The 25985-nt window shown below is 42.0% G+C and overlaps 1 protein-coding gene across 1 annotated transcript; it reads left to right on the top strand.

Moving 5' to 3' along the window:
- Positions 1-1016: 1016 nt before the first annotated feature.
- On the top strand, positions 1017-23296 carry LOC115917505 (desmoglein-2-like). Its single transcript, XM_030971593.1, has 15 exons — positions 1017-1193; positions 6966-7001; positions 7869-8003; positions 8957-9115; positions 9387-9531; positions 10613-10773; positions 11606-11740; positions 11883-12068; positions 12972-13231; positions 13920-14062; positions 14682-14909; positions 16397-16627; positions 17649-17791; positions 18912-19256; positions 21270-23296. Exons 1-15 carry the CDS (start codon positions 1149-1151, stop codon positions 22293-22295), a joined length of 3378 nt encoding a protein of 1125 aa, XP_030827453.1. The 5' UTR covers positions 1017-1148; the 3' UTR covers positions 22296-23296.
- The last annotated feature ends 2689 nt before the right edge of the window (positions 23297-25985 follow it).

The raw sequence follows: 25985 nt of genomic DNA on the forward strand, positions 1-25985 counted from the left end.
GCTACAACAGCTGTGAAACCTGGGCCAAAATACATCCCTGTCCTCCAGACCCTGAAGAAGAATCTTCACAGGATCTCAGTGTGTACTGCTGTGTGAACATGCATAGTTCTGTGTGGTTATAAAGTGATCAGTCCAGCACAGTGGCTCAGTGATAGAACAAAGAAGGCATACAAAAGCCCTTAATGCTGTGCATTTCACATATATTGGCTCATTTATGGCTTTTGTTTTCTTTAAATTAAGGCAACTATTTTTATGTAGGGGTATCAGCAAACTCCATAAAGTGGTATATTCTAAGTAAATAACACAAACAGATAGATTTCACTTCAGAAAAACTTTTGAGGTAAAGCTCTTCCCCTCATGATGGCCATGGAAATTATAATTGTTGCAACTAACATTGAATATTTATTGTGCATTGTTACAACGTGCAATAAAGGTACATAATGTGATTGGAAAGACTCCCCTAAGGCTGGTTCCCCTCTCCGACCCCAAAAGTATCAATAAAAAATAGTATCATAACCAGCAGCTTCTGAAGTTACTCACCACAACTGATTGTGATCCTGGAAAGATTAACCAGGTAACTGCCTCAGCAGAGAGGATGTACAAGAAAGCAAGTTTAATTGTTTCGCCATCATGAAGAAGAAGTTCTGCCTTCGTAAGCATCAATTAATCAGGTGTATCCAGGAAAGATCTCTGCCAGATAAGAGTAGGAAGAATATGGCTCGGAGCGTATAAAAAATGAGGATTACAGGGAGGGTTGTCATAAAAACGCCCACAATTTTATTTCCCCGTGAGACTGCGCTCCCCCCTACCAATTACTCCTCAATGTATCAGTTTGTTGTCGCAGCCCTGCGCACCTCCTGCACGCCGCGGCTCGCCCCCCTCGGCGGAAGTGGGGCAAACAAACCAAAGCAAACTTTGGGCGCCCTGGGGAAGCCGGGGCCGGGCACTCCGAGGGCTGCCCTGTGCAGGCTCCGCGGGCGGGGCGGGGCTCGGGCCCGGCTGCCTCTTGCCCCCTCCCGGCGCGGATCCCGCCCGGCACACTCCACCCACCCGCGGCTACTTGTGCCCCCCTCCGCGGGCCGCCGGCATTCCCGTGTTGGGCGGCCGCAGGAGCTGAGCCCGTCGTGTCCCGTCCCGGCACGGCGGTCATGTCGCGGGGCCCCGTGGTGGCGGTGCGGCTGCTGGCGCTGCTGGTGAGTGCGGGGCGCTGCTTTGCCGCGGGGCTCCCTCGGTACCGGGGCGCTGCTTTGCCGCGGGATGGAGCCGCGGTGGTACTGCCATGGGGGTCCCGAGTGCGGCCGCCGGGAAGAGGTGTTCCCATTCGCACTTGGCAGCCCTGCCAAACGCTGCATGTGGCTGGGAACGGGTTTTCTCTCTTTCTTTGGGGTTTAGGTAAAAGCTATCGCCGTTTGCTGCCTGAAAGCAGGTGGAGGTAGGAAATCCCGACAGGAGCGGTATCTGGGATGGGTGGGGTTGCTGAGGCGCCGGGAGGAACAGAAAGGCAGTGAGGAGTTCACATTGTTGCCGTTTTCATGTTCAACATACTCTCTATACTCGTAAATTGCATTTCCGTTCTGAGGGAGCAGTGCCAGGAGGGAAGATGAATCGAAAAGTTTGGAATTCTTTATCGCCTTAGAAAAATTGCACCAAATTCTTGACAATCCAGGACTCTTTAGGCTTTCTCCTGCCCTTCCGTCACTATTTTTCAGCCATCAGCCTTTAGATCTTCCATCTAAGAAGAAATACTTTCTTAGGCTAAAGCAACGGCTGTCTCATAACAAACTGAGAACGAAACACTTGGTTTGTTGGATTTGGACTGATGCTTTCTCGCTCTTTTTAGCTGGTTTACGGCAAAGTATTCATTGTATCTGCGGCATTTTCTTTTGCTTTTCACCTTTCCAGGCTGGCAGAACGCCTGCGGAAGTTGGGCTGCCGCCACTCAGACAAAGGTGAGGGCGGAGGCCATGCCTTGGGCTGTGCCAGGAGCTGCCGAGCAGCTGGGCAAGGATCAGGAATGGCTTGTTGCATGGACAGAATGGAAGGAGCTGAGGGTCGGGACCTTGTTCCCTGAGCTCGGGAACCTGCAAAATCAGATTTGTTATCTGGAGACCTGATGTCTGATGACTTTAATCCAGACATATGGTTGTGCATAAGTTGGCCAGCAACAGTTAAATCTGTTTTTACAGCAAGCTGGTAGTTGGGGTTTGGTTGGAAAATGTGTTAGCCTCATTTTGTCCAAATTAACGATGGAAAACATGGAACACCACTTGTGCAAAAGTTTTTACATATTCTCCTGCAATACCTGAAGCCACACCATCGTCCATTTTGGATGCTGTTAGTTTTGCCTGAAGAACGTTATTTTTCTCAATCCTCATCATCATCAGTTTCAACTTAGGCTGGGTCAGGATATGATGTACTGACAGTCAACTCAGTATGGCCTAAAAGACTCATTCTTAGAAAATTAGAGTGAATAAAGCTGCTGATGGCAGAAGAGAAAGAGACTCACTGCTGGGTTTTGAAATTTTGGGGTTTTTTTCCTAATCAAAAAGTCAGGTTTCCTATTTGAAAGTATTGGATTAGAGTAATTCGTTTCTTATGAATCTTAAAAAATGACTGAAAAACAAAATTAGTCTAAAAGTAGTGTCTTCTCAAAGCATCCTCTACCTTAGAAGCATCAGGAATTGTACATTCTTCCTCTCCCAGTTTTTCTCTCTCAGTGCTCCCTCCCTGCCTGTGGGCTGCATCCCTGTATCAGCACCCCTGGGTACCTTGCAGAGGTCACAGCAAATCTCCCGGGGATTTTTTCCAGGAACCCTTTTCCAGGAACATTTGTGCTGAATGGTGGTGCACCCAAAGGGTTGGGCTTGGCTTGGAGCGTGTCCAGGGCACACACCCAGAGCCATGGGCCTGCCGGGCGGGCACAGCTATCAAGGGTTATTAGACTGGGAGGTTTCTCGGTCATTTCTAAAGGGAGTGGACATCATGGCTTCAAGAGAAGAAGTCTTAGAACACTTCCTGCATTTGAGTGAAAGAATAGTTGACAGAGATGTATGAATCTTACTATGGGAGTAGCAAAATTTACCTTTTCTCTGAACATCTTCCTCAGATTGTACTTTGTTGATGTTTGGGATGTTAGGCTGGGTATGATGAAATTCAGTCCTGAATATATTAGATGTAATGTTAAAGTCAGTGGCAGTTAATTTTCAGAAGTCATAGAAACAAGTTAAATAAAAACCATCACAAAGTGATGCTTGGTTCTACAAAGAGCAAAGGTGAGCTAATTCAAAGCAACCTAGCTTCTGTTGCCAGTAACATGCTGAAACATGGTAAAAGTATTTACAACCATCTGTGGATTGATTCAACATTTTATTATTGTTCCAAAAATGAGGGAAAGCCCAGCTGTGGTGAGGTCTGAAAGTAGCTGAAAAATACATAAGGTCTAGTATTTTATCCATTCTGTTTAACTGAAGTGGTATGTTACTTTTGAGACCAGACTTCAGAAGAAAGTGATTCTGTCCAGAAGAGACTACAGAACAGTAAATAAAAAAAAAAAAAAAAAAAAAAAAACAAAAAAGCACCCCACTAAAGTCACAAAACCCTGTTTTATGATTTTTTAAGGGAAATTAAAGAACTGGTAGTTGAGAAAAGACAGGGAGTAAGATGTTTGATAAGTTTGTAGGTACATGAAGAGTGGAAGAAAAGCGAATTGCACCATACAGTGAGAGCATTGTCAACATGACAAAGGAGGTTAGGTTTGAGGCTAAGACATCTCAATATAGATGTCTAAGTTTCTGTGAAGGTATATGGAGATGCGGTGGATGCTGAGTGCGCCTGTTTGATTGGATCATATTGTACTTTTGAAGACAATCTCAAGAGTGTGTGAATGGTATCCCTCCTGAGTAAAACCACATTGGGAGATGCATCCATGTGCTTGTAGATGTTTGATCTGTGAGGACGAGCTAATTCTAGTGTGAAGGATCCGTCAAACCATGGGTTGTATGGTGTTGGGATCTCTGCATCAAATGCTTTGCCCTACAAATCCTCCTATGTTGAGTTTACAATACTTAATTGGACATACTTACAATCAGAAGAGCTCAGAGAGAAATAAATATGGACTGGTTTGGGGGCAAGTTGAGCAGCGCTCTGATCTCTGTGGGCATTTGCTATATTTCTGCTGGTCATAATGAAAGTTTAGGTGCTTAGCTTTCATTTAGATATGTAAATTTGTGTGCCTTACTCTGAATATAATGCAAGCAGCAATATGTTCAGCTTGCAAGGAGCTAAGAATTAGGATAATAAAATGAAGATGAAAATTAAGAGACTTTTCATCTGTAGGACTGTCTAGGAGCCCCCTTAGGTTAGTGAGGCTGAGGGATGTCCATCCCTCATTTTTAAGAACAGGATAAACAGTTGTCAGGAAGCATTTGGGTGTAGTTTGTTTTCCCCAGGCCAGGAGATGTAGTAGATGACCTTGGAGGGTCCCCTTGCTTGCTTCTCTGAAGTCTTCACGTGTTGTCTTCAACACCAAACTGACTCACAGGGGGTGCAAGCTCCAAATCTCCTAACACACAGAAAGATCACATTTCTAGTCATTACTGCTTCCCAGTGTAGTAAATATAGACACATAACTTCTTGGTTACTCAGTCTTTACAGTTTTACAGCTTAAATCTGAGCTTTATGTTGAAAATCTGTCCTTCAGTCACTTCCTGACTTTAGATGAGGGATTTGGGCAAGAGCAGCCTTGCAGTCACTACACATGGCAGTCACTCCCTTCTTTCCCATGCCTTCTTGCCTATTCCTGCTTCTTTCCTGTAGTGTTTCATTCCAATTTCATTACTCCAAGCCTCAGACTTTTTTTGGTAGCCATCCTATTTTCTTCTGACAATGTTCTTAGCTCTGGTCAACAGGTGTCATCAGTAGCTGTCTGGTTTTTGAGCCAAGGCTGTGATCCACAGCAAATGACAGAGCTTTCCTTCTCTGAGTGATTTAACAGAAGGCAGTTGAAAGATACTAAAAAGAAAAAATAATGTGGGGGGAGGGGGGAAATTAACATGTTCAATAGGCAGTAAATTCTGACATTTCACTTGTCCTTGAAGAAAATGTCATTAAAAAGTGCTTTTCCTCCAGTTTAAGATTTTTGGAACTTTAAAAATGAAAAAAAAAAAAAAGAGGCTGGACCCCTTTATGTATTTTTCCCCTTGTATTTATGTATCTTGTGAATAAAATCATCATTCTTAAAATTTTTTTGTAGATATCTTCTAAGTCCCTTGTGAGGCTACCTATGGACTGCAGATTGAATAATACAAGAGCAAAAGTATTTTTTACTGTCTTAGCATTAATCTAGAATGTTTTGAGATACATTTTCTACTATGCAAACAAATTGATTTTTACTTATCTTAATGAAATATTTTCTTTTTATAACGGCTAGTGGAATTTTTAACACATTTTTGACACAGATCTCAGTGGAAGATCCGCTTATTCTTGATTTTCAGACATTTTTGTTTATACTGGGTTCTCAAGTTTCCAATACAAGGAAACTTCTCAGTGCATGCCTCTTGGCTTCATTCAGTTTTGAGACAGTTTTCCCTCCAGTTTACCAGTTAGAACAACCAAGGATGTTTCTGATGATATCTTGACAATTATTCACCTTCCAAAAGAGTTGGAGCTTCTGTGGAAAACCTTGACTATAAAGGAAAATTCTCCTGACACTCTTGCTGGTATAATCTCATTAGTCATGAAAATAAATTTTGAAAATCCATACTATTAGAAAAATTAAATAAGATTAAGAACATCCATGAAAACAGCTTGGTGTGAGATCCTGTACCCTTTCTGATGCATATCCATTAGGAAACTTGCTGCTTGATAATTTCTGTCTTCAGAATCTATACATTGGGAAAAATACCATTTGCAAAATAGTTTTGTTGAACAAGTTGAAACAGAAATCTGCTGTATTGCTCAACACAGTCTGCTGGATTGTGTGGGTACAAGATAACATCTTTTTTTTTAAAAAAAAAAAGAAGCTGTCATCAATTCAGTAATCAAGGCTGAGTCAGAGGGAAGAATAGGGAGAGCGCAGTGAACAGACTAGAAACCAGTCAGAGACTGACTTATTTGAGTAGAAAACCACCTTTTCTGAGCCTGCTTTGCCTTAGGCAGTAGTATGCCTAAGAAAATAACCACCTAAGTTGCAAAATATAAGTAGTAATAATTTTCAGAACAATAGCAGTATTTGCTACCTGTACAAAGTTCAAAAGCTTGGTTTGTAGGTTGTACATGTTGCAATAGCCTACTTTTTATTGTTGCTGCTTTCCAATACCTACATTTTTTGCAGTTTGAGGGGTGTTGTTACTTTCAGAGTCTGTGGTGCCTGGAAAGTGGACATAAACGTGGGGTCTCTGAAAAGTTGGCTTCTTCCAGCCAGCATTTGTCACCTAACTGAGTCATTCGAAGCCATGCATAGCTGTCCTAGCCTATTCTGGTGTGTGAAGAGATGGGCAGTCCCAATGCTGAACAATGGTCTGCAAGGTTTTGTCAGAGCAAGCGCCTCTGCCTTGTTTAAATAAGTGATGCCATTTATCCTCCCAGCAAGGTTCTGTCATGTACACTTCAGCAGATGTTTGCGTTAGTCCTTACCTTTAAACACCATTTATCTGATTTTCTTCTCTGATGCAATTGGTAACCCACCACAAACACAAATCCAAGGCTTGCCCAGAAAAGGGAGCTTCTCCGAAGTGCTGCATGTTGCTTCTCCAAAGTGCTGCATGTTTTTAATGCCAATGGTTATGGGTGAATTTTTCAGAAGCTGTTATGGGTAACTAATAAATATTAATTTATACGTGTCAGAAGCCTTCTTCCTTATGGCTTTGCTGTTCATATGAAGCAGGTGACAAAAGTTATGTTTTAGTGCTGCTGAAGAGACATAGAATTAATAGAATTAATAATGACTTTCATAATTTCCATTGCAGATCTCTTTGAATTATGGACATGGGCTCTATGTGAAGGTAGGATATAATGGAAAGCTTTTTCTTTATCAGTGCCTGTAGAAGGGTTCTTTGAGCAACATGTCAAAGCCATACCTTATTTCAGTTGATAAATGTCTTGAATCTTACCATTTTGTGAAATGTGAAAACTGCATAATGAATAGAGAAATGAAAGCTGAAAAGTAAGTGGATAGATTCCTACATCCATCACCTAGAGTGGCATTGAACTTTAAGAAACTTTCCCCTAACACAGTAAAAATGTAGATTGCTTTTTTGAACTCAGTAGATGAAAAACCACTGTTTTAGTGAATATGTTAAACTAGGAGTCAACAGAGACAGTAGAAAATAAAGTGGAGAGAAGGATGAGGGTCTTATGCAGAGTGAGAATGAGATGTAGTTAAACAGGGATAGCAGAGACATTGGGTGGATTGAATAGAGGCCTACTCTTCCATGTATTCTGTTTCAGAGAGAAGGTTAAATATGCAAGGCAGTATTGGTGGGAAGATAAACACAGTGGTAATGCAGAAATGGTGGTTCAAAACAGCCTTAGTGCCAAACTTCTTCCCCACATCTGATGACAAGCATTTAAATCTGCCAGAGCAGGTGTATTTTCAACTGCTGGTCATGGAAACTTGCTCATATTTTTAAAGCCTGACTTGCCTAATTCTGGCTTGATGAAAAGACCAGTGCAGTTTTCCTCTTCAACCAGTTTTGAGTACTGTGTAGCTCTTAGATTGTGACTCAGAAGGCGGACGCTTCTCCATGATTTTGAAGTTACTAGCTATTGACAGAGCAAAAGTTGCTCAGAAGTCTTGTCTACAGCAGCAATAAAGCATTTATCTGAAATGAGTAAATGCAGTGCTGACATTCCATCTTGTCTTTTCACAGGTTTATAACCGAAATGACAGGAGTGGCCTGCTGTCTCATCCCAGCAGCCCAGTCAGACAGAAGCGAGAATGGACAGTCCCTCCAGCTTTCATACGGGAGGAGGAGGACAATTCCTACAAGAATCCAATTGCTAGAGTAAGCCCAGAAAGCAGTTAAACATAAAAAATAGAGATGAAAATGTAAAATAAGAGTGTGACTTCCCTAAAAACATGCAAAAATATTTCTGTAACTTTAAAGGACTTGAATGCCAGTTGAAGATTGACTCATTTCCTTCTGTTTCCTTTACTTTTCAAGCCTGGTTTGGCTCAGTCTCTCATCTTTTCATAGCCCCATTTTTTCATTAAGCTTTGGGAATGCAATATCTTTGAGTTTTTTCACCCCACTACCCCTTCTCAGGTGGGGTTGAACTTGTCAAGTGGGTCCTAAATGTGCTGGTGCTGATTATGCAGAGGGATGTACATAGAACATGACTATTTATGCCTAGTCTTTTAGGAAACAGAGCTAAAAATAATCCGGGTGTTATCCTGGGTTAATCCAGATGCAAATCACTGAAAGAGTGATTTGCATCTGGTTCAGCACCAATGTTAAAACCTAAATTCAACACTCATCTCACTCTAGCATATGAAGTGACAGCAGGTGGTGGCAAACTGTTGTCCTTTGCTTGGGATGCCCCTTGATGGTGATACTGGTACAATGCACACTTTTCCAGATGGTTTGAATATCTGCTGACAGCAGAGAAAGGGTGTAATCTCTAGTCTCCACAGCCTCTTCTATGTGTTCATCTCCAGGTCTGAACTTTTTCCTCCATCCTATCTCTTCTCCAGTCCTGGTATATTTGCCAGCTGAGGTCTGACCTCCCGGCTCAACTCCCTGCTCCAGATGTTTCTCATCTCCCTACACCAGATTCTCAAATAGAACATGCAGCCTTTCCTGCATTCATCTCTACATCTCCACAGTCAGAGGAGTGCAGGGAAATGTGTTAAATATTTTTTTTGTTTGTTCATTACAAGACAGAAAAAATATCTTGTTGTGCTTTTAAATGTGGTTTTATTTACTGAGTGCTATTTAATTGGTTATATTCCTACTAGATACATTCAGATCTTGAAGATACAGGAATAGTAGTAACTTACACTATATCTGGTCAAGGAGTAACAGAACCCCCATATGGATTATTTGTTATCAATGGAAAGACTGGTGACCTGAACATAACAGGAAGGGTGGACAGAGAAAAGACTCCCATTCTTCTTGTAAGTTGAAAATTAATTTTTTTCTTTATATGTCCCCTGCTATCCATTTTTTATTTATTTTCTTTAAATGTGTCTGCTTGAAATAATACACATATATAACGTATTTCTGGATATTTGTGTATACCTGCTTGTTTTTGTAGGCATATGTAATAAGCTTCTATAATATTTATACTTTGTTAAATATAGTGGGTGTATTTCTGTTTTGCATATGTGTTTGTAAATATGACAGTCACTCATTGGATTCATTTATTGTTTCTGTCTGTATTGTCAGGTCCGAGGCCATGCACTAGATAAGAATGGGGCAAAACTGGAAGAGCCAATAGACCTCCCAATTAAAGTTGTGGACATAAATGACAATTTTCCAGTGTTTTCACATGAAGTTTTTGTTGGTTCAATTGAAGAATTAAGCGAAACAGGTAAGTTTATTTTAATTTTTTTTCTTTTATTTTTTCCCTGGATATGCAAGAGGATGTGTGAATTTGTACTTTTGAGTAGCACATCTGCAGTAGCAAGGTCACGTTCTCTTGCTGACATAAGCCAGCTGATCCATGTGTGAATGAAGGATTTTATTCAAGGCTGTTTTGTGTGATTAAGGGAGAGCATCCCCCTAGGGGCAAGGGACAACAGTATTTCCTCTTGTGGCACCTTTGGTTTGTTGTCAGAGCTACCACAAGTCCAGGAACCAGAGTTCTTCTGCAGGAGTTGCGCAAGAAATGCAATCTACCTTCTGGCCTAGTAGTCACAGCCTGTTTGGGAGGGACTTCACTCTGCCATCCTTATCCAAAGCCCTGCTCTATTTGTGGGCTGGAGAGGTAGTTTGCTGGTAAGCACATATGGCTGTGCCATAACCATTGAAGAACAAGTTAATGGCCGTTTCCTATTGACAGCAGTAAGCATAAGAGCAACAGATTATTTTCAAGAAGATTAGAAAAACTGGAATAAAACTACCTAATAAATACCTGGCAGTGTGTCTGTTTCAATGCCACTACAATGTGAAGAAACATATTAAGTTTTAAGGGGATTGCCCCATAGGTACCACCACATATATTGAGTGAAGCTGTTGGATGGCATCAGTACAGATCAGTGGTTTTAATACTGTTCAGGTAAAGGAATAATTATTGCTCTCTTTATAATAATGTGTGAGGGAAATGTAGCTCATTGTTCAAAAGCTTATACTTTCTGCTCTATGTGGTGTCTACATTTTTCTGTCTGAATTACTGAGAGAATTTAACCTGTTATTTAATTTGTGCATTGAATTTTATGAGTTACAGATGTGTAAATGCAATCTTTTTGTTGGCTGGAACATACACTTTTAACATATACCTATTGAGTTTAAGAACACTTCTTCAACTTCAGGCAATAAATAAATAAAGTCAAGAGCATCAGAACATTGTGCAGTGCATGTAACAAAATGCTCTTATCTTGGACGTTGAAGTAAAGGTATATACCAGTGCATGGTGGTGTAAACAAGTGCCATATTTTGTTTGTGTTTTCCAGGTACAATTGTAATGAGGATAAATGCAACAGATGCAGATGAACCAAATAATCTAAATTCCAAAATTGCTTTCAGGATTGTTTCCCAAAGCCCTAGTGCTGCATTCAGCATGGATAAGAATACTGGCGAGGTTCGAGTAGCAAAAATAAACCTTGACAGAGAGGTAAAAAAAACCCTCCCGTTTTGATGTTTGTTACTAATGGTTTTCTGGTGCCCATTGTGTCACCCTCAGCCCTGCCTGCAGGGTATAGAGCTGGCCCTTTTACCTTTCTTAACTTCCCCTGGGATTAAAGCCTTGTCTGTCTGATGCATGCTTTTCAGGGACAGAGGGAGGAGGCAATGGGATTAAGGCTGTATCCCCCCCACCACGTCCCTAGCACAGCACCAGCCTGATGGTTGTTGCTTTCTGTCTCTCCTGAGTAGTCAGGGCAGCAGTTACACAAAACAAGGTGTCATTTCTTTGTCCTGGGGAGTGCATGGCAAAGATAACCTCGATCACCACCTGCACAGTTGCTGGCTGCATCTGGATTTTTGTAGCCTGCCATGCAAATTGCGATTCAAAGAGTTAGGACAGGTGCTACTGTGAAACTGCATTGGAAGTCACATATTACCAGGGACATGACCTGTGCTTGCAGAGTTTTCCCTGGCCAGCAGATGGTGATGGGAACGCTGGCTCTGTGGCTGAAGGATGTGGCTCTGCCTATGTCCTGACATGCAGGTGTCACTGGTCCTGTCCCTGTTCATGGTCGCTGGAATTTTTTACTTTGCTATGTAAGTACAGTCTGACTCTTTGTGGGGAAGATGTGAAAGTCCTGTACCCTTTTCAAAGCCTCAGTTCTACTCCAGCAGAATCTGTCAAGGCACTCATGAGATTTACTTCTAGCTAGAGAGGATCTACAATTGACCATAAGAGACATTACCAAAATGTAATAGAGGTCATACAGCAAAGGAATAATTTTTAGCCTGGATTAAACACCCTTTTCTTACCATGACAGACACAAAGTAGCTATTCTTTGGTGGTGGAAGCAAAGGACCGTGGTGGTGAAATAGGTGGGAATGCTGCAACATGTTCTTTAGAAATCAAGATTCTGGATGTCAATGACAATGTGCCTGTGGTTGAAAGTCGTGCAGTAAGTACAATTATCACAATTTTTAGCATGTTCCTACCCCTGCCACTACCCCATAATAAGACATTGTGCAAAATTCCTTGCACTGATGAAAAGAGGTAAACCATGAAATCTTTTTAAAAAGTGGATTTTTTTTTAATTGCAGCTTGAAGGAAGCATTGAAGAAAACAGAGCAAATGTGGAAATTATGCGAATAAAAGTATTTGACAAAGATGAAGAATTTTCTGATAATTGGCTGGCAAATTTTACATTTGTTTCTGGCAATGAAGGTGGTTTTTTCAAAATTGTAACAGATACCCAAACAAATGAAGGAATTTTGACCGTTGTGAAGGTAAGTATAGATTTTAGAGAGTCTATTTTAAATATTAGAATAATTTATCCATCTGTGCTGACAAATTGTGTTTATTCAGTCAATATGTAAAATGTGTGGATACTCTTCCTTTGCCATATTTTTAATACATTCAGTAATTCCATGCAAAATAATAATTTTGTCAAGCTTTTCCATTTGCATTCTCTGTCGTCACAAATATAACTAGTAAGGCAGAAGTCCCCTGACTTCCCTTGTCCTTTGGGCAACAGTACTGACATGCTGTAAACTTTCATCTTTCTGCTGTCCTTGATTTCAGTATAAATGTCTTTATTTCCCCTGGCCACTGCTAATGTTGCAGGCAACGCCTGTTCCATGATCCGTGAGCTACATTTATGAATTTCGTCATTATGAAGTTGAAATGATGATGAAAATATTTTAAATTAATGGAAATGTCTATTTTGTAATTTTCACTTTTCTTTAGTCCACAAGTACTGAAGATGCCTAATGCCCTAAGTAGCTTTTTTTTTCTGCTCAGGTTTCCTTATCTGAAAACTGCTAATTATTGAAAAAAATTGAGCATTACTAAGTAAATTATTAGATTAAAAAAAAACACATAAATTTGGAGAAACCAGGTAATTAAAGACTGATTCACTGAAAGCACAGGCAGTAGGACTCCTTTCACATACATTGAATAAGTTTGATTCAATAATATAAAGCCATATCTATGGTGTCATCCATTAAAAACGAGCAAAAGTAACAGGTTAAGAAACATCCTTACTGCTTAAATATTACTTAAATATTTACATCCCTATTGCTTAAATAAGTATGTTATAGTATTATTTAAATATTAAATGTATGCATATTGTCTAGATATTGGATTCTGAAAAAATCTGAATTTTTTTATTATTTTCTTTATTGCTCTAGGAGCTGGATTATGAAAAAATGCAAAGCCTAAACTTGGGCATTGTTGTTACAAACAAAGCAGAGTTCCACAAGTCAATTAAACCCAGTTACAAAGCAGAAACAATTCCAATCAAAATTAAGGTGATCAATGTGCGGGAAGGCCCTGTGTTCCCTGGTGGCACAAAAATTATTGAAGCAAGTGAGAAACTGCAGATAAAACAGGTTATTGGACAATATCAAGCCTATGATGAAGACACTGGAAAAATAGCAGAGCGCATTACGTAAGAATTTTTTATAACCATCATAACTGAGTATGTCAGAAGTCATTTGTTATTGTCAAAATTTGCATGTTAAACTGAAAAAGTTTCAAAGGCAATATTTTTCTGCTAAGGATAATTCACACCTTAAACATGAAAATGATCTTCAATGTTCTATTATGCAGAAAACTAATGATACAAAAATTCTCCTTCTTTTGTTGTATATGGTGAGACCTGAGTGTTTGGGTTGAAGTTGTTTGTGTTTGCATGGTGTGTTTGTCATACCTGTCTACTTTTGAGATTAGATTTGCCAATCTGATTCCATTGTCTCCAGTAAAATTAGGAAGGAATATGCAGAAACATTTATCAGCCAGACAGAAAGGGTGTAACACAGATACGTCTGCATGTGTGCCCTTGGGTTTTGAATCATAGCTTTTCAGCTAGAATGTTAATTAACCACCACCATGGCCTGTGCAAATGGTGCACAGTAGAGTTGCACACCCAAGGGTAGACCTCTTTCCCCCATGCCTGTAATAGTTTTTCATGGGTGTCTAATGCTCAGCTTTTGCTGGAAGAACAGATGGGGAGGGAAGAGGACAGTGCCCAGCAGTGCAGCTCTGTCTCCTGTTCCAGCCTCGCTCCCTGATTGTACTTTCTGTACTGCACCGATACCTAAATCTTTGATTGTCCATCTTTGCATTATTTTCATCAGATACATGAAAGGAAAAGATGCAGCAAACTGGATCACTGTAGACTCAGTCACAGGTGAAATCCGACTTGCTAAAAATCTTGATTACGAATCACCTCATGTAGTAAATGGCACCTACACTATCACCATGTTGGGTGTAACTACTGGTAAGTTGAGAGGGTTTTGTTTTCACACAAATTGCCTGTCTAAAAGGTTTAACCTACCCATCTGTAAAGTTAGGCAGCAAGTGCAGTCTCAGTATTCAAAGAAGAGACACAGGCAAATCATTTTTTGGAATGGGCCCCCAAGGTATCTGTTGCTCCCCTTTGACTGGGGGAGGTGAACTTTTTATAAAAGTTTTCAAAGCTAGGTCTGATAGGAAACTCTATTGGCAAGGTGGGAATTGCCAATATCTCAATATGGCTATCATCAAACGTAGTCCTAAGTTTTCTCAACTTCTAAGCAAAAAAGACTCTCTGAACTTCTTTTGTATCCAAGTAGAATTCTTCATTTATAATCTACATGTTACTGTGTAACCATACAGGATTTTTTTTTTCAAGTTAAAGTAATAAAACAGCTTGTCTTCAGACGAACCTTGTCAATATATTTATTAACATTGGGAATGAAGCACTGCTGTCATAAGCTCCAGTGAGATCTCTTTCAACTTACTTCAGCAGTGTTGGGATTTTGGAAGAGACTAAGATTTGGGTTGTTTGGTTTTTTTTTAATTTTAAGATAAATTTTTGTGCACAAATCAATTTAATTTTTCATATTTTAAATTCTTAGATTCCCCAAGGAAAACAATCACTGGCACAGTCGTCATTCAAGTTAAAGATGAGAATGATAACTGCCCAGTTATTGTGAACCCTGTGCAGACTGTGTGTTCAGATGCAAAATTAGTTGATGTTACAGCTCATGATTTGGATGGTTACCCCTTCAGTTATCCCTTCAGCTTTACTGTCATTGATGAGCCAGAAGGGACAGCAGAAAAATGGATAATTGCATCTGGAAATGGTAAGGAAATGGTTTTTTAATTACTTTCAGTTCTTTGAAGTCCTAAGGTCGTAATTTATTAATTCCAGTCAAGCTGACAGTTTGGCTGAGTGAGACCAATACAGCAACCCTATATATGGAGTCAGGCATTAAGACCATAATTTGCATTCTGCTCCCTTTTCTCTAAAGGTTATAAAAGTCCAGACATGCCCTCTGGCTTCTGGGGTGTGTTGCCTTCCTTCAGTTTGACCATCTTTTTCTGGCTTGATAGCCCATGTGTGATGACCAGGATTTCATTAGTAATGCTAGAAACAAGCCATCCCCATCTTCTTATGGGTGATATGCAGTGATGCATTACCTGAGTGTAGATGACAAGCTGTACACAAGCAGTGGTGTGTCCTTGTGGCCAAAAGGTCTGTGGTGTCCTGGGGTGCATTAGGAAGAGCATTACCAGCAGGTCGAGGGAGGTGATCCCCGCTCTCTCCTGTGCCCTGGTGAGGCCACATCTGAAGTGCTGTGTCCAGTTCTGCCTCCTTGGTACAAGAGAGATGTGGAATTCCTGGAGCATCCAGCGGAGGGCAACATAGATAATTGGGACTTGAGCATCTCTCTTCTGAGGTCAGGCTGAGGGAGCTAGGCCTGTTCAGCCTTGAGAAGAGATGACTGAGAGGAGACCTCATCGACATCTATAAGTATCTGATGAAGGGAGAGTGTCAAGAGGATGGAGCCAGGCTCTTCTTGCTGGTGCCAAGAAATAGGACAAGAGAGAATGGGCAGAAACTGATGCTCAGGAAGTTTCCACCTGAATACTAGGAGGAACTTCTTTACTGTGCTGTGACTGTGCGATTGGAACAGACTGCCCAGAGAGGGTGTGGAGTCTCCCTCACTGGAGATACTCAATAGCTGTCTGGATGCAATCCTGTGCCATGTGCTTCAGGATGACTCTGCTTGAGCACGGAAGTTGGGCCCAGTGGAGATGCCCCACTGTGGTCCCTCCCAACCTTAATCAGTCTGTGATCTCCTGCCTAGTTAGTCCTTGACATGACATAGCCACAGGAGCAGGTGTTTGGTTGGCTCCTGATCTCTGTCTGTGGCCTACAACAGATTAATCTCCTCAAGACTGAAGCTGTTTCTCTGTGAGTTCAGCCTTTATCTATCCAGATGACATGGTTGATGCTATACAGGTGATTGGGCTGTCTTCAGTGCTGTCTCTGGTCATGTGAAATTTCACAATTATTTGAGGCTGCAAGTGAGCATGGCTGCTCGCTTACCAGCATGATTACTTGATCAAAATCATCAATTACTTGATAAAAATAAAAGCACATATACTGTAGCAGCAGCTAATTAAACTTAATTCTATTGTGTTGGCTGGGCTTTACTGGAGGGCATTTGGTGGGAGACTGTAACAGTGGTATTTTAGTTGGTTTACAGGAGTCCATTTTCTCTCTGCTTACTCCTTGTCTTTTTTTTTTTTCTTTTTCTTTAACCTCCCTCCACTTCTGTCTCAGACACCAGTGTACAGCTGGTACCACAAAACCTGAAGCCAGGCAGAACTGAAGTTCCCATGCTAATAAAGGATTTCCAAGGGGTCAGCTGTGCTCTGCCACAGTCTCTGCAGCTGACTGTTTGTGAGTGTACAGATGATGGTGTGTGCCAGGAGAGGTTTGTTGGAGCGAAGTCAGTGGGTCTGGGACCAGCAGCAGTTGCACTAATCATCTTGGCGTTTTTACTTTTGCTGCGTAAGTAATTGTTTCATATTATCTCAGAAGCACAGTAATGTAATGTAATGTGGTCTGGAAAGCATCAGAAAAGAAACAATCCAGCTCCTAGGTTTTATCATCTTGATACATTCCATGTAAACTCCTAGTCTTGTGGAGGTCATGGCAGATCCCCAACTAATTTTGGTAATATCAGCATTTCACCCTCAAAGGATTTCAAGCTGTGCATTTTAAAATTAATATCAACAACTTTTAATAATTGTTTATGGTGCAGTAAATAACTAGTGGGGAAGCAGTGAGGAATGCTTTTGGTATTCTGAGATGTCCCCAGGTGAACCCTAGCTCTTCCTACTCAAACCACAGCACATTCTCCACTGTCTTTTCTGTCACTGCAGATTCACTGCCTTGCTCAGAGTAGCATGTGACATTGCTCTTCGGTGAGATAAAATAAAAGAAAAATAAGAGTATTTGTAATTCTGCTGTGGCCAGGTGTAGCAGTGCTGCACTTAAACTCCCAATAGTTTATTGCTTGTGCTGGCAACAATCTAATTGTGGTAAAACAAAGTTCATGCCACAGGAATAATGTTCTCTGCTTCTGAAACTGGGTTATTTTGAGTCCCCCAGGCAGCACTCCAGGCATGTCAAAGGAGTGGTGAGGTGGAATTTACATGACGCCATGTTGTTATCTGGTAGTAAAAGAAGAAGAGGAGTTAGAAATGCTGAGGTTGTACAGTGATAGCCAGGGCTTGGAATTAGTATATGAGATCTTTGATAGAAGTACAGGTACAGACATGTGTGGCCATCTGCAGGATTCAGACCTTGATGTGTTAGTTGTCAGTTTTCTCTCTTGGAAACTGGCCTCGGCATATGCTTCTAGGAAATGCTTTGAATATTTGGGAACCTGTCTTCAGTCCTTGCCAGCCCTCATACTGATCACTAGCTCATTAAAAATACATTTGGGTATGGGACCTGGCTAAACTTACAGTGCATGCTAAGGTCCCAATAACCACACAGTTAATGGCAACCTTCTGTTTCCCTGTAGTTGTTCCACTGTTGCTGCTGCTGTGTCCGGGTGGCTTGGGAGCCAAGGGATTTGGTGGAGCAAAGACGTTTGCTGACATACCAGACCACAGTGAAGCGATGCTGCGCCAGTGGAACAGTGAAGGAGCAGCTCCTGAGGAGAAGGCATGTATCCCCAATAGCCCTTCTCTTTGATTTCTATCCCAGTGTTCAGTTTGGCACCTGGGGCCTCTGCCACATTACAGGTGGATATTTCGAAGCTCTACAACATTGCTGATTTTAACAACACATGAACATTAATCAAAATTATTCCTGTGAGGCTCAGCGAAGGATGTGTAGGAGATGACTTCCACCAGCAGCTATAGAAAAAGCAACCATAGCACTTAAATCCCAAAATATAGGGAAAGCAATCAAGCAAATGCTGATCATATCTGAGCAGAAGATAGGACTGTGGGAAAAGCATTGAACCAATAGAGAGTGAAACATTTGCATTTGCAAGCCTGGAATGCTCTGCACCCCTTTGGGAGCATGATAAAGCAGCAAAATAGTGGGTTGTAATGCTGAGCTTCCCTTCATTGATTTGAAGTTTCAGACTGTTTTAAATTACTTCTCTGTGTATTTTCTTTTTCAAACAGAGGAATTTCCTTAGTAAAAAAGAAAAAGGCAGAAAAAGTGCAAATCTGCAGAAGGAGCAGTAAATACCAAGAGAAATTTGCTCTGTTGCTACACTACAAAACAAGGTTTTCAGAGAAAGGGCATGACACTGACATGCTTTTGCACAATAACAGAAACAGAAGGTAAAAGACTTTGATTTAGGGCCAATGCTCACACCAAATTCTTGTTAAAAGATAATTAACAAGCCATACTGCTAGAAGAAAAAAAAAAAGGGCCAGACAGCACCACAAAAGTGGCAGGCAGTGCATACTTCCCCACTTAGTGTCTGAGAGGAACTGGGCAGAGGTTTTCTTGGAGCAGCTAAGCTCCCTAGAGTTTTGCAAGCCTATTTTTGGTGGGGTTTTTTTTCATTTTCAATCCTCCGAGTTTCAAGAAAACAATGATCTATAGAAACATTTCCATAAACCTTCTTGGCAATACATTTGTGGAAGCTGCACCCTGTTTTAGGAGGCCTTTTACTCTTTGCAGCAACATGTATAAGTGCAGATTCAAACAAGTCATAAGGCAGCACCCTCCCTGTTCCCACCCAGCCCCACTGCTGGTTTGGTGAGTTCCATGTGCTAGACAGCAAAGCTTTCATGTCACATCTTAATTTGTCTTATTTATGTAGCCGGTGCTAAGCTTCATTCCACCCACTGCACTTGGGAACGTGAAAGGAGGAACAACAGCAGCGGCAGCAGGAGCACCAGCAGCAGCAGGAATGAGTGGAGAAGGAGCTCTAATAGGAGCAGGCAGCTCTGTCTCTCATGTAGGAGAGCATCACAACACCATTACCAGGGAAAGATGGGAAGAGCAAAGGCATCTTCTTTCTGCTGCTGACTATGGAGGCATGGCAGCTGGAGCAGCTGAGGGCATGGCAGGTGTGGATGGGAAGACAGTCGTGTCTGGAGGAGGAGTTGCTGTGGGAGCGGCTGGAGCCATGAATGAAGAATTCTTAAGAGACTACTTCAATGATGTAAGCATATGACCCAAAATTAACAGTATTTTAATGTTTGCACTTAGCATTGTGAAATACCATGTTATGACTGATAGAGGTAAGTAGATATGTAGGTATAAACAGTCCTGATACTGTGCACATGGAGTTGGGGGCATTAAGGATTTTTGGATTGGCCACACTTGCAGTGGGACAATGCTCAGTCTTCTGGCATTGAATGCTTGCAAGGCCACACAAATAGACCTTTGTCTCAAGGGAGGTATTTGTGGATGGGATCCAGAATTTTCAGCAATAGCATAGGAGTGCCTTGCCCGGGAAAAAGCCCTGAGAAAGACTGTGTGATCTAAATCTCAGGGACTTAAGAACATGAAACTGATCTCTAGGGAGGCACCTGTGACTCATCATGAGTCACAGCTCCCAACTTTACCACGGAGCAGGTTTTTGAAAGATAAGCTGAAGATGTCATACACCAGTGGGTGGGGCTGTATTTTCAAGGTAGCTGATGCAGTGAGTGGTGCTGACTTGTCTGTTTGCTGAGCAGCCTGGGTAAAGGGCCATTCATCAAAAGTGTATGAGGCATATGTTGCAATCCCCTTTCTTTTTTTTTTTTTTTTTTACTGACCTAACCATTGGCCAGTAGGTTGTTCCTACTTGTTGAAGCTACTTCTCTTCATGTTACACACATTATTAGTCCTTTGGCTGGTGAGCTCCTTGTAGTGAAAGTTTGACTTCCATGCACCATCACCTGTACAAACAAAACATCTTCATACCCTACAACAGGCAGCTGATGTGGTTTTGCTGAGTAGCTTTGCAGATTGCAATCACCACCTCAGGCCAGGGAAGGATTTGAGCTTTAGGTACTTGTATGTCTCAGAGTGCTCTAGCTACTGGTCTCCTAGGTGAACAGATGCAAAAGTAGCAATCTCCTTTTCTTCCGCTCTTTGTGACATATCTTTAAGCATAACTTTCTGATGAAATCTGCAGGAGGGAAATCATAATCAGTATCCATTCTGGGAGGCTAAAACATCTCAGATTAGGAGTGAGGAAACAGACGAGTAACCAAACCAAATTTTTTCAGCCCCTGATTTTTGTGGCAGAGCCTTGCCTACTTCCAGGATCAAATGCAGATAAACATGCGGAGTCAAATGGGGTCTGGATATATAGCACATTACACAGAAGCCTGAGATAATTTGAAGTCCAGAACTTCAAATGTGCCAGAAAGGTGGTTCTGAGCAGAAGCCAGGCGCCATATTAGATAAAGCTGGTTCAGCAGGCCCACAGGATTTGGCTTTCTTCGCTTTTGGAACTGGAGCTGATGCCAACACATACACAGATATTTGTGCCAGCACCGCAGCAGCTCCATGGCAGACACTGCTTTCAGATTGAGCTGACCCTGTAAGCACTGTAGCCAGAACTTGTGAGCCCTCCTTGTCATCAGATAAGCTTGCATAGAGCCTAAGAATTTATGTGATGAACTATGCATCCATGCTTTACCAATCCATTTAACTTTTTGTGTCCTATTGGGTATCTTGGATGTGATCCTGTAGTCTGTGCCAGTGAAAAGGGCTGTGGTAGGTGAAAACATGTCAGCATGTACTCAGTAAATGTTTGTTTAAATGTTAGGATACTCTCAGAAGTAGTCTTGGTGTTCTCCCGCAAAAACCTAGTTAGAGGTTAAGTTCATTCACTGAACTAAAACTAAAACAATTTCTTCATGACTGTGAATCAGTATCACAAGTGGCACATTTACTGGAAGGAACAGCAGCAGGTGGTGATGGTATCCAAGACTTTAAATATAATCTTGGATTTTTCTTCTCATCAAGTGTACTGTCAAGTTCAGACTAATTTCAAAAAAGCAAAAAAACACGTTAGGTGCAGGCCTCACTTGGTTGACAGTTTCTGTGGGATCAGTTCAATTTCTTATTTCAAGCTTTGTTGAATTTGTTGAATTGTCCAAGTATTTGATTTTTCAAAATTACTAAGTCTAGAACTGGCATTAATGAACTTTTGCTTGCTTTTGTTTTCTGTCTGCAGAAAGCTGTCTCTTTTGCGGATGAAGATGAAGAGCAAGCTGCAAAAGACTGCCTCCTGGTTTATTCCCAGGGAGAATCAGGCTCCCCTCACGGCTCTGTTGGCTGCTGCAGCTTTATTGAGGGGGATCTCGATGACCATTTTCTTGATGATTTAGGAGACAAGTTTAAGACTCTAGCAGAAATATGTATAGGTAGACAGATCAACATGAAAGACGGTGGCTACAAGAATGAATCAGGTTTTGGTCTTAGTGAAACAAAGTCACAGTTCTTACATCAGCAAAATGCTTCCACCTCTGAACAAGCCTTTGCCTCAGCCAGTGGTGTCCAATCCATCCCACCCGTGCACACAGGCAGTAGCACAGGAGAAAGCACCCTGTCCAAGGAGGTGGTCACAGAAACAACCTTTTCATCATCCCACTCTGGGCAGCACAGTGCCCAACACCTCCCCACAGGCCACGCGGAGAGCAATGTCACCGTGACAGAAACGTCCTATTCTGTGGGGGCTCCTGCCCACTCAGCCCCTGTCTTTTTAGACCCCCAGTTTAAGGAGAATGTAGTGGTGACAGAGAGGGTGCTGGCACCTGCATCGAGCATTCAGGGCATGGTGAAAATCCCTGATTTGCCACACGGAAGTAACGTGGTGGTTACAGAAAGGATGGTGAAGTCGGCTGGTGCAGGGCCAGGAGCCCTGACCATTCAGGATCTTCCCGACTCGCAGTATGTTGTGGTGAGGGAGCGAGAGAGGGTCCTTGTGCCTGCTGCAGAGCAGGGCTCGCTCAGCTTCCCTGCTGCGACAGAGGAACGCAGCACAGTGCTGAATGAAAGGGTGGTGACAGCCTCGGGGCTACAGAGCAGAGCTGAACAGGCCACAGCTGCCAGCTCAGGAAGGCAAGAGCGTGCTCTGATCACAGACTCCCCACTTAACCTGATGGGCTCTGACTCACAAGGGCCATCTCCTGCTGGTGCCACACTGAGCAAGTCTTCCAGGGTCACCAAATACAGCACAGTGCAGTACACTCGCTCATAGCCTAGCTCCATGCAGGGGTGGCAGTGACCAGCACTCTTCTGTCTGCATGCATCCTGCCTCAGGCTTTTCCATGAGATCCAAATTTGCTGGAGCTTCCAGAACGACATGTACTCATTTGCACTAGTTTGTATAAATATGGATTATATGACCAGGAAGCAAGTAAGGAAATCTGGTGTTGTTACATTGGCCTTTAAAATGGAAAGATGTGGGAAATACTTTTTTTTCCTGGTTTGGTGGTGTTTTTTATTGCTTTTTATTATACAGATAGTGAATAATGCCACATACTAAAGCTGCATAATTATGGGAAAACAGGAAAAAAAGTCTCCAGTCTAGTGATGGATAGTAGCCTGCAAAGCACAAGTAAAGTTTTTGAGCTTCTGTTGAGTGTATCTGAAGTCCTCCTGTGAGGGCAATCAGTTTCTCATTGTGTGTTTGCTGTTGTGTTGTGGGCCATGGTAGCTCCTCCTGAGCCTTGTAGAAAATCTTCCTGAGAAGCTCTGGCCACCAAAGCTAGTATGCCTTCCAAGCAGTGGTGTGTTGATCTCCTGAAGGGATGTCACTATTTCAGGTAATCAGAACTTGTAACTTAAGCAATCAGTGCTTGCATGTTACCACAGCAATTAAAGAGAGCAAGCAGCAAAAAAGCTGAGAACTGCAATTTTTCATTACCTCAGTCTAAGAGTTCCATTACTTGGTGTGGGTCTACACTGACATGGACAAGTAAGCATTTGCATCGTGCATGTTTTTCGCTTTATTTAACTTATGAGAAACAGTCAAGGCTTACCTTAGCCTTAGAACCAGAGATTCAGTCAGTGGCTTTGTCAGCAAAGTTTATGGCCCTTGGACATCTTGTAGGATCTGATTTACAGGTACAGTTTGGTATTTGGAATTGGTTCTGGAACTCACAGACATAGAAGTCAGCCTTGTGTGTGTGAGGTTCCACTAGTTTCAGTACCAGAGCTCAAGTGGCTGGTATAGTGCTGTGTAATGAGAGCTTCCCTTGGCTGTGACAAGGTAACGGGAAGCTGCCTTTAGGTCTGCAATATTTGAGCTTACTTTGCTTTCCTTGAATTTTATGTGGTAAAAGCAAGAGACAGTACTGCACTATTTGGCAGTATTGTGTATATATATATATATATATATACACATACATGTGCACATGTAAATATTTGTATGCTGTTTGGAACATTCTGAAGTTAATTTTATACAGGAAAAATGCCTTACACTTCTTATGTTTTCTGAGTAGAAGTATTTTAAATGAGGCATAGGTAGTGTGTTTGTCTCATACCTGTGAAATCAGCAAGTTGGTCATAAGGTACTGCAAAGCCCATGGACCTGCAGAACTTTCAGGTTGTCTCCATCTCCTGGAGTTTTCCTGCAGCTGCAGTGTTATGTTTTCCACTGATGTGTTCTGCCTTTAGCTGGAAATGCTCTCACTGTGTTTAGTTTTACTAATAGTAAAAGTTGCTTCAAAAACATAAATACATAAACTAGGAACCATGGCTGTGCTCAGCTGTGACAGTTTAAGTGGAGTAGTATTTTCAAACATATCAGACTCCCTGCTTGCTTGGACCTATTGGTTATTTATCTCTTACACTACGTTTTTAAAATACGCGTATTTATTTCTGAGCAAAGCTGCAGTTCCAAGTGGTCACCACTCTTCTGACTTTCTGATACAGTATCTTTGTGGGTTTATGCAATCTTAAAATAAAGAACTCTACGGTATTTTTTTAATTCTTCATTCCAACAGCTACGCCAGTGAAAACACTGGCTTTCCTACTGCAAATAAAGAGTTTAAAGATAGAATGAGGACAGAGATTTCCCAAACAGCTTCAAGGAATATCTGAAAGATGCAGAGGTAAAAACGTTGGTGTCCTGCTATAAGTTAAAGATTCTCACAAAAATGTGAATTCTGCCTTGTGGTTAAGTGCACTAAATTCTGTACTAACTTGATGCAAGAGAACAGCATCCGCGCCATAAATTTACTGGGCTTTGAGTCAGACCCTTCAAGTCAGTTTGTACTTCCAGGCAATGTGTCTAGAACAGCCTCAGTTTTATAACATATTAAAACATGCAGTTGTTAACATCCAGGAGAAGAGGTGGTAAGAGTGTAATGTTTGTATATAAACTGCTTTCACAGATCTGTTGTAAAGAGTCTATTTGAATAGATTCGGTAAGAGCAAGTCTCCATTATTTGAGTTAGACTTGTACCAAGGCTGCAGCTGCTATCAGCATATCAGCATGTGTTAATGTTGGCAGAACATCCATCAGATTAAGTCACTCACTTCTAATGGAGCTGTGTTTTGTAAACGATAGTGACTGGTGGGAGGAATGTACAGACCCAAATTAATGGAAGTTCCTGGTTAGCATCTGACTACTAGATAACCCCGAGAGAGGGGACTAGCCCCAGACACTTATCTTTGTGAGAGATGCCTTGTTGTGACTTCAAAAGGAAAGCAAAGTCTGTAATTTTCTTATCTAACAATAATAGAGCATAGTTATGCTGAAATGCCAGCATGACAGGGATTAGATCCATGCTGCTTTCTGTGATTTATGTTACCTGTGAATCTTGGTGTGTTGGACTCCATGAGTATGAACCATCCACAGCAAGGATGCAGCTTGTGTCCTGCATACCCACAAAGAAGTATTTCTGTGTCATCCCTCAGTGTCTAGTTGGAGCTAGGTTAGACTTTGAAAGCCAGTACAATCTTTTCCAGACTCCATTCTTTCCTGGGAATTTCCCCATAGTCCATCCTCAAAGGTTTAAAGCTTGTCAGGGTTATCAGCAGTAAATCAGTTCTGAAAAAGTTAAGTAAATCAGCTGATCTCCCTAGGAGAGTGATAAGTGTTTATGGCCTTGAGGCATCTCAAAAATGCATCACTCCTTCAGCATGCACTAGAGTGGTGGAGCTGGTGGTGCCTGCTGTCTCCTCTGCTGGCCCTTTCTCCTTCCCAGTGGCCTTTGAGCTTCCAGGGAGCTCAGAGTGCATTGACAGCCATCTGTCCTTACCTTATGTGCAGGAAGGTTGGCCTCTGCCTGCTGCTAGTGCAGGCTTTCAAAGCACACAGAGTTTGCCCTGTTTCAGGGTAGCTTTCCAAGGCCCACGTGCAGGGAGAAGCAAGGCACTGGGGGTTACTGAACACGCAGAAATGGCTTCCAGACAAGGGGAAAGCTGAGAGCTCTCTTAGGAAAACCTTCCACAGGCATCTTTGGCTGGCTGCTGCTACAAAGATGGGATGTTGGATGACAAGGACTTTTGGCATGATCTGGGAGGGGCTCAGTGTCGAGTTGTAACAGGACAGCACTCACCTGAGGCAAAATGATGGATTAAGGTGACTGTATGAGGAAAAATGGTGTTCTGCTTTCCCTCCATAGACAGCAATCACTGAATAAAAAAAATTATGTGGGGCAGGGCCCTGATTGCCCAATAAGCCGTGCCCAGTGCCCCAACCCTCTGGTGTGACTCATGAGAGTCACTGCCAGGAAACAACTGCGCAGATGTAGCCAGTGTGGCTCCTGAACCACACAAAGTGGTTGCAGTCACCAGCTCCCAGTTTCTCCTTGTGGCCTCACCCCAGGAGCCAGCACTGCAGGTGGTCAGGTCTCCCCACCACCTCATATTGCTCAGCACCCTGGCAGCCAGAAAATCAAATGCAGAGCTGGATATCTGTTCCCTGTTGTGTGGGGCT

The sequence above is a fragment of the Camarhynchus parvulus genome, chromosome 2, assembly GCF_901933205.1.
Source record: "Camarhynchus parvulus chromosome 2, STF_HiC, whole genome shotgun sequence".
NCBI classification, from domain to species: domain Eukaryota; kingdom Metazoa; phylum Chordata; class Aves; order Passeriformes; family Thraupidae; genus Camarhynchus; species Camarhynchus parvulus.